This window comes from Podarcis liolepis (assembly GCF_965112155.1).
Source record: "Podarcis liolepis genome assembly, chromosome: 1".
In the NCBI taxonomy this organism is placed as follows: domain Eukaryota; kingdom Metazoa; phylum Chordata; class Lepidosauria; order Squamata; family Lacertidae; genus Podarcis; species Podarcis liolepis.
Window position 1 is genome coordinate 34,899,284 of NC_139554.1, and position 15,369 is coordinate 34,914,652.

Below are 15,369 nucleotides of genomic sequence, written 5' to 3' on the forward strand. Positions count from 1 at the left end.
CTTGATTGTAGGGGCGCGGGTGGCGCTGTGGGTAAAACCTCAGCGGCTAGGGCTTGCCGATCGCATGGTCGGCGGTTCGAATCCCCGCGGCGGGGTGAGCTCCTGTCTTTCGCTCCCAGCTCCTGCCCACCTAGCAGTTCGAAAGCACCCCTAAGTGCAAGTAGATTAATAGGTACCACTTTATAGCAGGAAGGTAAACGGCGTTTCTGTGTGCTGCGCTGGTGCCGGCTCGCCAGAGCAGCTTCGTCACGCTGGCCACGTGACCCGGAAGTGTCTCCGGACAGCGCTGGCCCCCGGCCTCTTAAGTGAGATGGGCGCACAACCCTAGAGTCGGACACGACTGGCCCGTACGGGCAGGGGTACCTTTACCTTTACTGCTTGATTGTAAAACAACAACAACAACAACAACAACTTAAAAGTGGTTTACAAAAAGAATAAAACCATGGAATTGTCAGTAAAAAAAAAGTTAAAAAATATCTATTTCATAAAGAGTTGGGACTCTGAGGATCAGCAAGAATAATAAAAATCAATAAGCTAAAAGACAGATTTAAAAACATGTCAATATTCTATATGTATGGATAAGCTTGCTGAAATAAAAATGTTTTTAGCAGGCACCAAAAAGAATACTGCAAAAGTGCCTCCCACCCAACAGCAATTAGCAGGAAGTTCCTAATTACGAGCTGCCACGCTAAAAGATCTATTTATTCTCATACTTTCTCAAACTGACAAGCTACACACAGGCAATCTCACAGGTAAACAGGTCCCAAGCTGTTACGGACTTGGCAACTGATGACGATCTCTGAGCAGAGGTATTATTGTCACAATATTCTGTTCCACCTTAACAGATATGTGGAGTTGTTGTATGTCACATGTCTGTTTACATTCCAGCACAGCTTGCTGGGAACTTCCGTTATGTGTATAGCTTTTGCTTATGCTGTTTGCTTGGGCACGAAGGGGAGAAGACATGTTTTCCCCTTTGTCCTGATGCTTAATAAAATGCCTGTAAATACGCTTTACACAGCCTCTATCTGCCCTTCTGTTGTGAAGAGTTATTTTCTCTGCTGGTTTGCGTGCTCAGCTTCTGAAGGTTTCTGAAGCTTGAGTTGCAGTTACATGCTGATCCAAGGACCAGAGATTGTGTGGCTGCCGGCCGGTAGGATGGAGCCAGCTGGGGGCCTGCCAATTGCCCCTGTTTCCTTGGACGCAGCTCAACATTTATATGCTGACAGGGTCTTAATCCTGTCAGCAACCATGCTGCAGTGTTCTGTAGGGGGTTGGACTAAATGACCTTCTGGGTCCCCTCCAACCCAAAAGTACTATGATTCTATTATTCTGAACTAGCTGCACCTTCCGGGTCGAAGTGCAAGGGAAGCTCCACACAGACAGTAGAACAATCTTGAAGTAACCAGGATATATAACCGGTTATTCTGACACATTCACCTTTTCTAAATGCTATCCAAACATTTAAATTCTGCTGACACATTTTGTTAATTATAACCAAACGTTTTTCTCGGAGTCTCTATAGTGCCGGAAGGGCCTGATAAGCCACCTAGTGCCTGCTCCTGCTTGCGGCATGAAATCCAGACCTAGAGCAGGAGGCCGATTTCATGCCAATGGGCCTCTGTACACAGGGCTGGGAATAAGTCACCTTTCTACATATTTAGGGAGTGTGACGGACAAGTTGAAGTGAGTCAGAAGTGAGACAGCAACCACAAGCAAAACCATAGGTTCAACACTCTATAACCCAGGATAAGTGAATATGTTAACCAATATAGGCAACAAAAGTTACGTAAGCTATATCCATTGCCCTGTGGTTTTCCTTTGGCCTATGTTAGGGTTGCCATATTTCAGGAAGTAAAAATCTGGACACAAAAAGTTGTTGAGCTTTCTTAGGGCCACTGTAGAGCCCAAACCGCCCACGCCTGAGCCCTGGTAGCCTGTGCCAGAGCTGCCCACATATCTTTAAAAAAACCCCAGATCCAGGACATTTTCTTTAAAATGTAAAATTCCCCCCAGATGGGCATGTAGGACCCCCACATGTCCAGGAATTCCCGAACATATGGCAACCCTAGTAGACCTGAATCAGTGCCTGGAGGCTATATAGGATTGGATGACGGCAAACAACCTGTGAAGATGAGCAGAAAGGTCTCACCTATCCCAGGGTTGCCATATTTCAAAAAGTAGAAACTAGGATACCCCGAAAGTGATACCTTTCGTAACTTCCCCCGGATGTCGATTCTGCCTTTGAAATCCCGATAATGTCCAGGAAAATCCGGACGTATGGCAGCCCTACCCTATCATAGAATTGGAAGGAACTACCAAGGTCCAACCCCCTGCAATGCCGGAATCTATTGTCCAGCATGGGGCGCAAACCCATGACCCTGAGATTAAAGGTCTCACGTTCTACCAACTGAGCTATGTCTCTGCTCTGCTCCTTAGGGAGGGGTGCTGGTGCCAACAATGATTAGGTTGCCTGAAAGGCTCACTGAACTTTGCCATCGCTTGTACACAAGGTAACCTCAAATACAACCTTTTCAACAGAATATATTTACATATCCATATTCACATATTCAGGCACCAGTACTGAGTAGGCACCTAATGGGACACCCAAGTAGGAACATACCCAAGTTGCCTTATACTGAGTCCACATAGCTCAGTATTGTCTGCACTGCTTGGCAGCAGCTCTCCAAGATTTCAGACAAGGTTCTCTCACAGTCCTACCTAGAGAAACTGGGGATTGAACCTGGGGCAAGACATGCTCCACAACTAAGCTACAACCCTTCCCTTTCAGTGGTACCTCGGATTACAGGTGCTTCAGGTTACAGACTCCGCTAACCCAGAAATATTACCTCAGGTTAAGAACTTTGCTTCAGGATGAGAACAGAAATTGTGTGGTGGCGGCGCGGCAGCATTGGGAGGCCCCATTAGCTAAAGTGGTACCTCAGGTTAAGAACAGTTTCAGGTTAAGAACGGACCTCCGGAACGAATTAAGTTCTTAACCCCAGGTACCACTGAAATAGTCTTGAAGGTTTTGGTCGTGGATAGCAGGTGTGGCTAAAACACCTTTAAAATCTTTGTTTATAATCTGGAACTCTGAGACAGTAGCAAGCTCTAAAATCTTGGTGGTGATCCAGAAGGTCCCTTGGAGGGCCAGAAGGTACTTCCACGTACCATATCCGATTTCATTCTGGGAGGGTGACTGGAAGGAAGAATCTTAAGGTGATCAGATTTCTAGGTGTGCTTCCCTGGATGCATCCCCATGTAAATAAGCTTGTACCTGTTAATCTGCTCAGTGGCAACTACATTTCTTGACATTTGCTATGTTGAAATATGGATGGTTTTTTTTGGGGGGGGGGGAAACATAGCTGCAGCACTTTAAACCCTTTGTTCTGAAATTCACCTACTTTAGCACAGCCACATTAATTTAAAAGAAAATGGTGTTAGCATCTTGGTCCAAGTTAACAGATCAAATCACTTTACAAGTGGGATGATGTTCTGTAGAATAAATGGCATTGCAGTTGAATGGCCTGGATAATTACTCTTTTGAATATATATCACGTTTAATTTTATAGGACTTTGTTTTTGGGTACTATCCATACACCAAGTATGTAAGACAGAAGTGCATATGAGAGAGAGAGAGAGAAAGAGAGAGAGAGAGAGAGAGAGAGAGAGAGAGAGAGAGAGAGAGAGAGATGCTCTTGATCAGCACTCCAGGCAGTTGAGCTTTCCCATGGAGGCTTGCCAAAACAAAAGGCTGCCAGCATTTCAAAAACACAACACAACAGGGAGATCAAGACTGTTTGGGATGTGATCAGGAGGGAGAGATGCAAAGTTAGATACAGAACAGAAGAAGACAGAAGCAAGGTCTCTAGCCTTGCACTAGCAGCAGGCTAGCTGACTGCCATATAGTATATAGGAGACCTTTCAGTTGGTGTGGCGGGGGGAGCATAAGGCTTATGTCCACGACTGCAACCTTTTTAAGATTCTCTAGGAAAATGTGGGGGAAAGACGGTAGCTTAAATGGAGCACAGCCTTTTTGTCCTAAAGGTCCAAGATCCAAACTCCAGTATTCCCAGATCAGAGTTGAGAAAGACTGGCTCAAACCTTGGAAAACCAGCTCAACCAACTGGCGGACTCAGAAAAAAACAGCTTCCTATGATCCTGTCTTTGAGTTGAGTGCAGCAGTTTTACTGCAGGGTGTTTCTCAAATACCGTATTTTTTGCTCTATAAGACTCACTTTTTCCCTCCTAAAAAGTAAGGGGAAATGTGTGTGCGTCTTATGGAGCAAATGCAGGCTGCGCAGCTATCCCAGAAGCCAGAACAGCAAGAGGGATTGCTGCTTTCACTGCGCAGCGATCCCTCTTGCTGTTCTGGCTTCTGAGATTCAGAATATTTTTTTTCTTGTTTTCCTCCTCCAAAAACTAGGTGCGTCTTATGGTCTGGTGTGTCTTATAGAGCGAAAAAATACGATATATATCCCACAGCAGTTAATGCTTCCTGTGTATCTACAACTTGCTCCAAAGAAGTTGCAGAAGTTTCACCAAAGACTTTGATTCCTTTGCCATGTTTCATCTGGCAGCATGCTTTACTTGGCTCCTGATCCTCACAACGGTATGGTTTTATTTATTTACTTCAGTTATTTGTTACTTTTCAGGGCCAAGCCCTCATAAAGTGACATACAGAGACAGGGACAAGAGATTTGGTGCCTGAGGACCAGACAGTGATGATAATTTTACTTGTGGTGAAACAGCATCTTTCACCTGTGTGCAGCAAGCTAGCTTAGAGAGTGCAGGGCAAGTTATGTAGCACACAAAGCTCTGTTCTCTAACACTTCACCATCACTGCCTGCCCTACAACATCTGCCACCTAAGTCAGCTCTCTCACTCTACCTAATGGTAGGGCCAGCTCTGTACAGAAAGAAGTAAACCAGGGGTATGCAACCTAAGGCCCATGGGCCACAAGTGGCCCACAGGGGTTGTTTAACCATCCCACGAACCGCCCACGAACTGAGCCGCCCGCTAGACGAGTCCCCGCGCGCTGCGCTAAACCGGCACAGCGCGGTGCAGGGACTTGCTTCCGCAGCACTGGAAACCGCATCTGTGCATGCACAGATGCAGGAAACTGCAGGCACGGGCGCTCATGCACATGCGTAATCAGGCCCACAGAGGGATCTCCGCTGGAGTGAACCGGCCCAGGCGAGGTAAACCTTGCCGACCCCTGAAGTAAACACATACAGAGTATGAAACATTGTGTAGATATAGACAAACAGATACATGAAAGATACCAAATTAGAGCACCAAAATTCTCCCAAGGACAGTCATGAGCAAAAAAGATAATTTTTAAGGTCTTCTTGAATGAGGTCTTCTTGAACTAAAGGAGTCAAACAAGAGTTAGCCAAAGGAGAATACTAATTGGAAATTAGTTCATTTAAATCAGTCTCTCTCTTTTTGGGTGGGGTGGAGCTATTTTCTGAGCTGACTTAGGTGGCAGATGTTGTAGGGCAGGCAGTAATGGTGTTAGAGAATATGTTTGAGCAGACACTATCCCAAAAATGTACTGGTACCTACCGGTATTTGCAATACGTTTACATTATGATGTGAGGAAAACCGATCAACATTCACCAATTTCAACACAATCAATTCTGTGATCAACATTCCTACACTTACTCATACATCCCCAAAATGAATATTTTGGTAAGATTTCTTTCAAATTGCTCATGCACATCACATCCGTTTTTTAAAGCCTGTGCTTCCAGTCGCATGACAGAAATGTTAACCCTTTCCTCTGCCGCAGCAAGTAAATGGTTCCAGGTCTGAAAGCAGACATACTATCTAATCACTAGCTGAGCAACGAAACCAAATCTACGGAGATTATAATCAAATATACGCTAGGCACTAGAAAAATAAAAATAAATCTTATGCATCATTCTCAAATCCAACATTACTGAATGTGTAAACTCTCAAAGTGTCACAAGGTTTATTCAACACAAACACAACCTCTGCCAGCTCATGGCACGAACCCAACAATGTTTATCTGATAGCAATGGGGAGAACATAAAGAATTGGAGGCAAGACATCTCATGTGTATATATCTTATTAATGCTTGATCTTGGCACCTTTATCACAAACTAGAATTCAATAACATAACAACCTACTACAATGACTTCCACGCTTTGAACAATTTCGAGATCACCAAAGTGAAACATTAGCATTTCCTTTCTAGAGGGAGAATTGTTTGCATAGCTATTTCTGCTGCTGCTCTTTGTGGTAAATAAAGCTTTTGAATGCTTAATTTAGTGTGGATGATTGCAGTTTCTCTTTTGCTACCCTTAGTGATGAATCTGTATCATATCATAGCTTTTCCAAGACTGCTGAAAAGACTACTTGGATTGGTAATCTTTGGCCTCAGAGGAAAAGGGAGCATCTCCCTTTGGTTTGCAGAACTAGAATGTAAGTATCTATAATGTTAATTTATTTGAAATATTTTCACCCACTTTTCTTTTCCAAACTTTTTTTTAAAAAAAGAAGGATCTCGGTGGATTTTTACCTGCAGGATAATATTCTAATATAAAATACTGCACATGAACCAACACAATGCTGAGGGAACACAATCTCCTTCAACATAACCTCAGATGAAATGTACAAGGGGATTGTGGCAACAAGAACTGCTGTCCCCATTTCTGGTATTGACTGCCCCTTTCTAAACGTCTGGCGCATTGCTAGTATATTACAGCACAATAAATGTGCATCTGATGCTCATTTATAGAGCTATGTTAAAAGGTAAAGGTAAAGGTACCCCTGACCATTAGGTCCAGTCACGGATGACTCTGGGGTTGTGCGCTCATCTTGCTTTATTGGCTGAGGGTGCCGGCATACAGCTTCTGGGTCATGTGGCCAGCACGACTAAGCCACTTCTGGTGAACCAGAGCAGCGCATGGAAACGCCGTTTATCGTCCCACCAGAGTGGTACCTATTTATCTACTTGCACTTTGACGTGCTTTCGAACTGCTAGATTGGCAGGACTCATATTTGTGGGCTCTGAAGTAAGTCTCTCAGATATTTGTATTGCTTACTCAAGTAAGTGGTGAGAATTATGATTCCTGCATTCTTTTCCGGCTCAGATTTTAATCCAAACTAGAAAATAATCCCCCTCTACCCAACCCACACTACCAAGCCGCCGCCTCTACTTTCCTCCCACTTCACTGACCAGGGTGCTACAAAGTTGGGAGAGACCTCCTCTCTTCCTTCATTCTCCCAGCGAGCTGTCACAGTTTGCTGCCAGAGCTATACTGCTGCTTCACTCTGGTCAATGCAATGGGAGTGAAGGAGGAGGTTTATGCTTGAGAACAAGACAAAGGGGCACATTTACATAGGATTGGAAATAAGTTAGCTATTTTCTGGTTTGGGGCTTATTTCAGCGCCAATCCAAATATGAGCTGGAGGAGCTCATCTGCCGCCACTCATTTGTTGCACCGGACTGAAGATCCTACCTCAAAAAAGTAGTCCACCCCAGGAACATTTACTTATTCACCAAGTACGTAGTAAGCACACTATACTACTGGGAGAATGCAATTATTTCCTGCAGTTGGCAGTATGATTGCACTCTGTTGCTTGGAATGCAGTTGTGCAAGTCTCATGGGCACCTGCTGGCTAGTATCTGTGACATACCTAATGATAGGCCATCATTTTTTTTTTATTCCCCCCCTTTTGTTTACTCTTAAATTTTTCCCAGATACACAAGGGAGAGGGTACTTGAGGGACCAAAGGGTGTGGGGGGATTGCAATAAAAGGAGAAAATTAATTCTACCCCTCATTCCCTAGCTGATTCCATGTGCGATCCTAACACTAGCTTACTGACTGGTCTCGAGTGTGGATATAAACCCTTTCAGCATCGAGTTTTCATATCTCAGCGGCCGATTTTAGCTGCAGGTGTGGCTAAGGACAAGAGGCTTTGAAATTCTGTGTTGAGAGCAATGAGCTTCAGTTACTCTGCTTTGGCAGTCTGTGTACAGCATGCTGGTATGTACATCCTCTAAACTTTTTCAAGAATGGACTTGGGAGCATGATGACTATTCCCCACTGCAGAAGACACATTTCTTACATCTGAATTGAATATCATGTTATTGCCTTTGGATTAGGGATTGCAGGACTGTTTCACAAAAGCTAATATGCTTTTGTAACACTCTGAAATGGTCACCTATGGACGTGCCCTTAGAAAACATCATATTGGTTTACAGCGCTTTATGAGTACACTGTGTTTTGCTTTTCACTTCCCCAACCAAAGTATTTGAGCTCAGCAAGCCGATTTCACTTGATCTAGCAGTAATAATGGGCACAATCTTTTTGTAATCGTATATTTTTGACTAATGCACTGATTAATAACAAAGAGGTGTTTCTTTTTGCATGCTTGGCAGTATGTGATGTTCAGACTTACTATTTATAATCAGAAAATCAGAAACCTATCCCTTAAGTCTAGACGCTGAATGAAGAAGTCTGTATGTAGCCTAATAATGTCTGACGACTGCTGCTGCTGCTGAGCATAGAAGAATGCTTTAACAAGGACTAGGACAGGGTTAAAGCCAACTTTTTCCTTGAACAGATGATATTTCAGATGGCCACACTATTCCAGATGCATCAATTTCCTTGAAAATCGAATCCATATATGTGCATATGCTGTGCTGGCAGGAGGACTGCCTGAAATGGCCCCAACCCAAGAGCTAATATTCTTTTGGCTGGAATAATGCAATTATTATTTTCCTAGCTATCAGTCTAAGCATACAGAGCCATCTGTTATGCAAAGCAAACATACACATCTCAATTACAGAAAATGCAGTTGCCTTGACAGAATTTGGATTACTCCACTAACCAGGGCTGTAAAATTTGTTTTAAGCTAGTGTATAATGGATGCCTTTCAGGAGTTCCCTAATTAGCATTTACCTGTTTAAACTAATTATTCATCCTTCTTTGCTGGTTTATTAAACTTTGTTAGACACCATGCATAAAGCACATTAATATGAACACAAGACAATAATAAACATTACAATCCTGTGTGGTTTTTCATTTAAAAAGCGCATTAACAACCATGTGGCTTTGTTACGAAATATGGAACTTCTGATGTTGGTTTATAAACAGGCCAAAGAAGAGATTTTAATTCATTACGAAACTGAGGACTTCAGGAAAATTCAATACCAATATTGAATTCACAAACCCTCATCCCCCCCCCCCCCGGTTCTCTTGGGTTTTTTGACAGAACTTCCATATAACTAGTATAAGCACATAATTAATGTGTACTACATAGATACCACCATTTTCTTTTAGGAGTTAATGGCTGCAATTCCATTGTCTCAAACCCTATTTGAATCTTTTTTTTCCTGCCACACCAATTATTTGGCTATCCCTTTTCATTACTTCAGGTTACCACTTTCAGCTTAGTTTAGGTGCAACGAAATAACGAAGTTATTAAAAAGTTCTAGTCCTGAGAAGGGGTCTCCTAACAACCACGGCAAGAAATGCAAGATGGGTGCCCAATTCCAAACAGTAAGAGACAAGCATTAGCACAACTGTGGAGTTCCTCAAGGGTAGCTAAACAAGAGGCATAGCATCCTACTTTGCAACTCATTGTTCGAGACGTCTCCCAGAGTCTCCCAGAATCGTATCAGGATGGTTCCGGTATACCATGTAGCAAATGCTACTGAGAGCTCAGCCATTCGAGATAAAACCAAAAGTAATACTTCTATTCCCCTATAATCTTAGATTTCAAAATATGTCAGTAATGGAACAACAATAATTAAAGTACAAGTACTATATGAAAAAATGTCCTCTGCAGATTTACAGAACATGTGCGGAAGCAGCAGAATGTGTCCTTGTTGAAACCCTCCCTGCGAGTCATTTTAATGGTCTCTTTCAGCATTTCTTGACTCCAAATGACTCCCTGTCATTGTGTCAGCTCCCTGGATAATGCAGGGTACTCCATAAACATCCAGTAATAGGACACAAGGGAAGTACTATTAGTGTGTCCCTTTCCTACCAGGTACTGAGGTTTAAAGTTCAAAACAATTGAGAAAAGAAACTTCATTTGTTCTCAATAAATTAATAATGATCCTTAGTGGGCAGAAAAAGTTTTTTTCAAGCTCGGGATTTTTTTTAATCCATGTGAACATTCTATACCAACTCACATTTCTCAATGATTTTCTAGGGTGGATGAAACACAGTCATTAAAGTATGATTTCAATAACATGCGAAATGTTGCCAAATAGATTACTGAGCACAGGAGTGGAACTTGTGCCATTAAATGGTCTACTTACTTGGGATAGGCCAAGATAGATGGAGACGGTTTCCGAAATGTACAAAAATTTCCCCTCTTGATTTAGTGCAAATACAAATCCATCCAGTGACTGCAAAATAAGAAAAAAAGTGAGAAGTTTGTTATATGGGGATATATTTCACTAACAGATAAAGCACAGGCATCACACATTCACTCTATTCTCATTATGGAAATATTGAAATTAACATACATTGCCATTCTTAACACTTTATTTCTGTTCAGTGCAGAAATGAAAGGAGTTTCCTTGCAGAAAAATGGAGATGAGAAGAACACTGTGGATTGCAGAAATTTGCTAATTAACAGAGGATTACGGGCCTCCTCTTCATTCACAAATTCACCCACACACATTTTTGTGTGAGCATAAACAAAACCAATCAACAGATTACTGTCAAATATGTTCACACCTGGAGACCATAGAAATCTTGTGAATTTAATCTCTTCAATGTCAGCTTGTACGTTTATAAATTATATTCTGGCAGGTGTAAGGCTTTAGATATGGTTGCCAAAATATTTTATTAAAGAACATGTTATATACACATTTTTGGAAGCCACATGAAACATATAATCAATGAACAAACAAAAGGACTTATTCCTAACTGAAACACCACAGCACAGCACATTGAATCTATACTTGTGGGTACATATTCCTCAGGAATATACTTAATTTTATTATTTACTGCATTTGTCTTAAAGTGATAGTTTGTTATCCATACAATTTTCCATAAATACAGAATTGGGGAGCGGGGGTGGAATCCATTCCGGAACCCAATGCAAAGTTTGGGACCTATTGTGGACTTAATTAAATTATTAGGAACACTGATGCATGTTCCACCTTGGAATGTGGTGGCCTCTTTTCACTGGAGGTTTTTAAAAAGATGGCCATCCATCACAGATCCTTTAGTGTGATTCCTGCATTGCAGAGGGTTAGACTAGATTACCCTTGGGATCCCTTCCAACTATTCCTTCCAATTCTATGGTGCAGCCTTTGTATTGCTTTCCAGGAGCACCTAAGCCTGTATTTTAATTAATTGATGTCTGTTTTTATGCTTATTGTGTTGTTTTTATGATGTTAGCCGCTCTGAGCCCGGCCTCGGCTGGGCGGGATACAAATAAAAATTTGTTGTTGTTGTTGTTGTTCAACACTGCAAGTTGCTTTCCACCAATCCCGCCTTTCCCCCCAAATATAGCCAGCACCAGTGCTTTTTTCCCCTAGGGGTCATAGAATCATAGAATCATAGAGTTGGAAGAGACCACAAGGGCCATCGAGTCCAACCCCCTGCCAAGCAGGAAACACCATCAGAGCACTCCTGACATATGGTTGTCAAGCCTCTGCTTAAACACCTCCAAAGTGGGAGACTCCACCACACTCCTTGGCAGCAAATTCCACTGTCGAACAGCTCTTACTGTCAGGAAGTTCTTCCTAATGTTTAGGTGGAATCTTCTTTCTTGTAGTTTGGATCCATTGCTCCGTGTCCGCTTCTCTGGAGCAGCAGAAAACAACCTTTCTCCCTCCTCTATGTGACATCCTTTTATATATTTGAACATGGCTATCATATCACCCCTTAACCTCCTCTTCTCCAGGCTAAACATGCCCAGCTCCCTTAGCTGTTCCTCATAAGGCATCGTTTCCAGGCCTTTGACCATTTTGGTTGCCCTCCTCTGGACACGTTCCAGTTTGTCAGTGTCCTTCTTGAACTGTGGTGCCCAGAACTGGACACAGTACTCCAGGTGAGGTCTGACCAGAGCAGAATACAGTGGCACTATTACTTCCCTTGGGTCGCATACTCCTAAACATTTTGTGAATCCAAGTTTGGCCTCACTGAGTCATACCTCGGGTTAAAGACGCTTCAGGTTAAATCTTTTCAGGTTTCATCCCGTGAATCGTGACCTGCACACGCGCAGACGCGGGTTGCATTCTGCTCATGATGCGAACGGGGCTCCAGAACAGATCCCGTTTGCAACCAGAGGTACCACTGTATTTCAATATGAGTAGGAAAATGAGAGTATCTACCCCTAAACATTTTTTAAAGGGAAAAAAAAGTACTGGCCAGCACTAACAACAAAGGGCAGCGAGGTTCCTATGGAGAGGCTTCACAACAGAGCCGAGAATGCTGCCCCAACAGTATCTCAGGTGCTAGGATTGCCGGCAATGCTATTTTTCTAGAAAAGTATGAGCCAGAACTCATCATGAAAGCCTCCCTTGTTCTCTTAAAATGACCATGGTGTCGACCTGAGAGATGCCAGAACTGAGTTCCAGTGAGTTCCAGCTGAAAAAGGCCCTGGCTCCAGGGCTCCTTGAATTCTTACCTGGGACATTAGGAGCTCTGGGAACTACACTTACCAGGGATCCTGGCACATGGGACATTGTTGCACATATTTGCGGTGGCATTGCTGCTAAAAAGCCTTTGTAACCCCGTTTCTCAGGGACCTGACACCTGGAAGTGTTTTAGGCCTAGCGGATACCCTGCAGGGAGTTCTCTCCAATGCTGCGGTAACAATAATCTGGAAAATTTGCAGGGTGATGTGAATTGGGTGGTAACAGAGAGGACAGATGGCCCCAAGTGAGTTCATTTCATTCAGGAACCAAGTATATATACAGTGGTACCTCAGGTTACATACGCTTCAGGTTACAGACTCCGCTAACCCAGAAATAGTACCTTGGGTTAAGAACTTTGCTTCAGATGAGAACAGAAATCGTGCAGCAGCGGTGCAGCAGGCCCCATTAGCTAAAGTGGTACCTCAGGTTAAGAACAGTTTCAGGTTAAGAACAGACCTCCAGAACGAATTAAGTTCTTAACCCGAGGTACCATATTCTCAGCTGCCTGTTTCGTTAATGTGCTACTCACAACCGAGTAATGCAACTACTTAAAAAGTTTTCAGAGCAACTATAATGTGCCATCACCATTTTGTGCGTTACAAAAAAGAAGAGGGAGGAGACAGTTAATAGATGAAAGAGAGGGTATGGAAAAATGGACACATAAAACAAAGCATTAAAAGTGGCTCCCCATGTAACCACATGGGATTAATTCCAGGTAGTGCTGTGCCAATATCCAATATCCGAATGTTTTCTTCTCCAGTGAAAGCAGATTCAATTTTTCCGTCTCATTTGCAACACACTTCAAAATTTCTTTATAATTTTGGTTGGTGCAGTATTGAACTTATCTTATTGTTGTGAGGTAGCCATGGGTAGTGTGTGTGTGTGTGTGTGTGTGTGTGTGTTCCCATTAAACATTCCTCCAGGCCTCTGCAGCCTCCCTAGCTGCCTGTACTTCCTGATCTGAAAAAAGCCCATGGGAAAAGTTACCTTATGCAGCCTACCCCTGGGCTTTAATTTCAAGTTCAGGTAGTCAGAAGTCTGGCTACCAAGTGACCTCAAGATATAAGAATAGTCCTGCTGGATCAGGTCCTAGGCCCACCCACCTTGTTCTCACAGTGGCCACCCAGATGCCCATGGGAAGATCCTGCTTTTAAAGGAAGGCCTTTTAGAAAAAGCTTTAAAAGTAAATTTGCTTCACTTTAAAGAAATAACCATGGCTGGCTATGAAGTACACAGTAGACAGCCTCCTCAGCTTCCCAAATGTACAGGAAAGCCCAAATGAGGATGTCATGGGGTTTTGGGAAGGCTGCAGAATGTTGACCACCGGAGAGGTGATTTATAGAATGAAAGAAGAGACACGCCACAAAACCCCTCAGCTGCCTTGAAAGTAAATGCAGCAAAAACAAAAAACAAAAAACAAAAAACCCTGCATACCATCCATTTGATAATAGATAATTTGTCTACACAATTTATTTTCTCATTAATTGATGGGCAATAAATTTAAAAATGCAGGATATATTTTGGGCACCTTATTAATTCCAAGTTTTGAAAAGATTGAACATTACTGATCTTTGTTAGTTCAGTGAATTTCCTTTTCCTCTCTGTTTTTCTACACTGATCAAGCCTTCCATGTTCTATAGGAACACAGGAAGCTCCTTTGTACTGAGTCAGACCACTGGTCCATCTAGCTTAGTATTGTCTACTTTGACTGACAGCAATTCTCTGGGGTTTCAGGATGGAGCTTTTTCCAGCCCAGCCTGGAGACACCAGGGATTGATCCCGGGACTTTCGATTCAATATAATCAATCTATGAATCACTTCACACAGAAAGAGCCCTGAAGTGATTTAGAACGAACACACACACACACACTAAATATGATAAAAAATAAATTAAATCAAAGTAAATATACCAAAAGTGTTAACTCTAAAAAGTCAGCCAACAATATAAAAATAACCACCCAGCTCACATAAGGATGAATACTATTTTTTAAAATATCAAAAACAGACCACTAATGATGTCCACTTCTGGGAGAATAAAAATGGTGCCAGAAAGATGATAAGTTGGCATCAGGCAAGCGTCCCTCAGGAAGGCATTCCACAACTGGAGGGTTGCCACAGAAAAGGCTCATCGTTTTGGTTGGGGCACACAGGGTCTCAGATATTGACCTCAGGTTCCATGTGTGTTCATATGAGAAAAAGTGGTCCTTCAGGTACTGGGGTCACAAGACATGCATGGCTATTTAGGTCAAAAACAGCACTCAAAAACAAATTGGCAAACAGTGCTGGCCACCCAGGAGCATCCCCAAACTGCACACCTGCTTCTTCATGTTGTGTGTCTCCCATCTGAAACAGGTCACACCACACCCATCTGGATAGGAGAATTGCCTTCTAAGAGTGTCTCTATCTTGTCTGCACTGAGCTTCACTTTGGTGACCCGCATCAAGCCCATTAATGAGGTCAGACATGAGTTTAGCACACCAACCACCTTACAACGCAAAGGAGAAACAGATCCCTGCATTATCAACATACTGATGACAACATCATCAGATATCCAAAACTCCAGGTCAAGGAGTATCAAGGAGGACACACTCCCCATGTCTCATTTATTTCAGTGAAGGGTGGGCGGATCCATAAATGCAGAAGGATGCTTCCTTCACTGAGATGGATTGAACATGTGACCTTTGGTGACCAGGCAGGTCTGGATGACAGAAGACAGCTTCTCAGGTAA

The 15,369-nt window shown here is 42.8% G+C and overlaps 1 protein-coding gene across 11 annotated transcripts in view; it reads right to left on the reverse strand.

Moving 5' to 3' along the window:
- NPAS3 (neuronal PAS domain protein 3) overlaps positions 1-15,369 on the reverse strand; it is a 625,716-nt gene that overhangs the window by 207,622 nt on the left and 402,725 nt on the right. For all 11 annotated transcript variants that reach the window (XM_083506523.1, XM_083506522.1, XM_083506519.1 and 8 more), the window contains one exon: positions 10,305-10,394. In XM_083506523.1, coding sequence (XP_083362649.1) covers positions 10,305-10,394 — 90 coding nt within the window. The remainder of the gene's footprint in view (positions 1-10,304; positions 10,395-15,369) is intronic.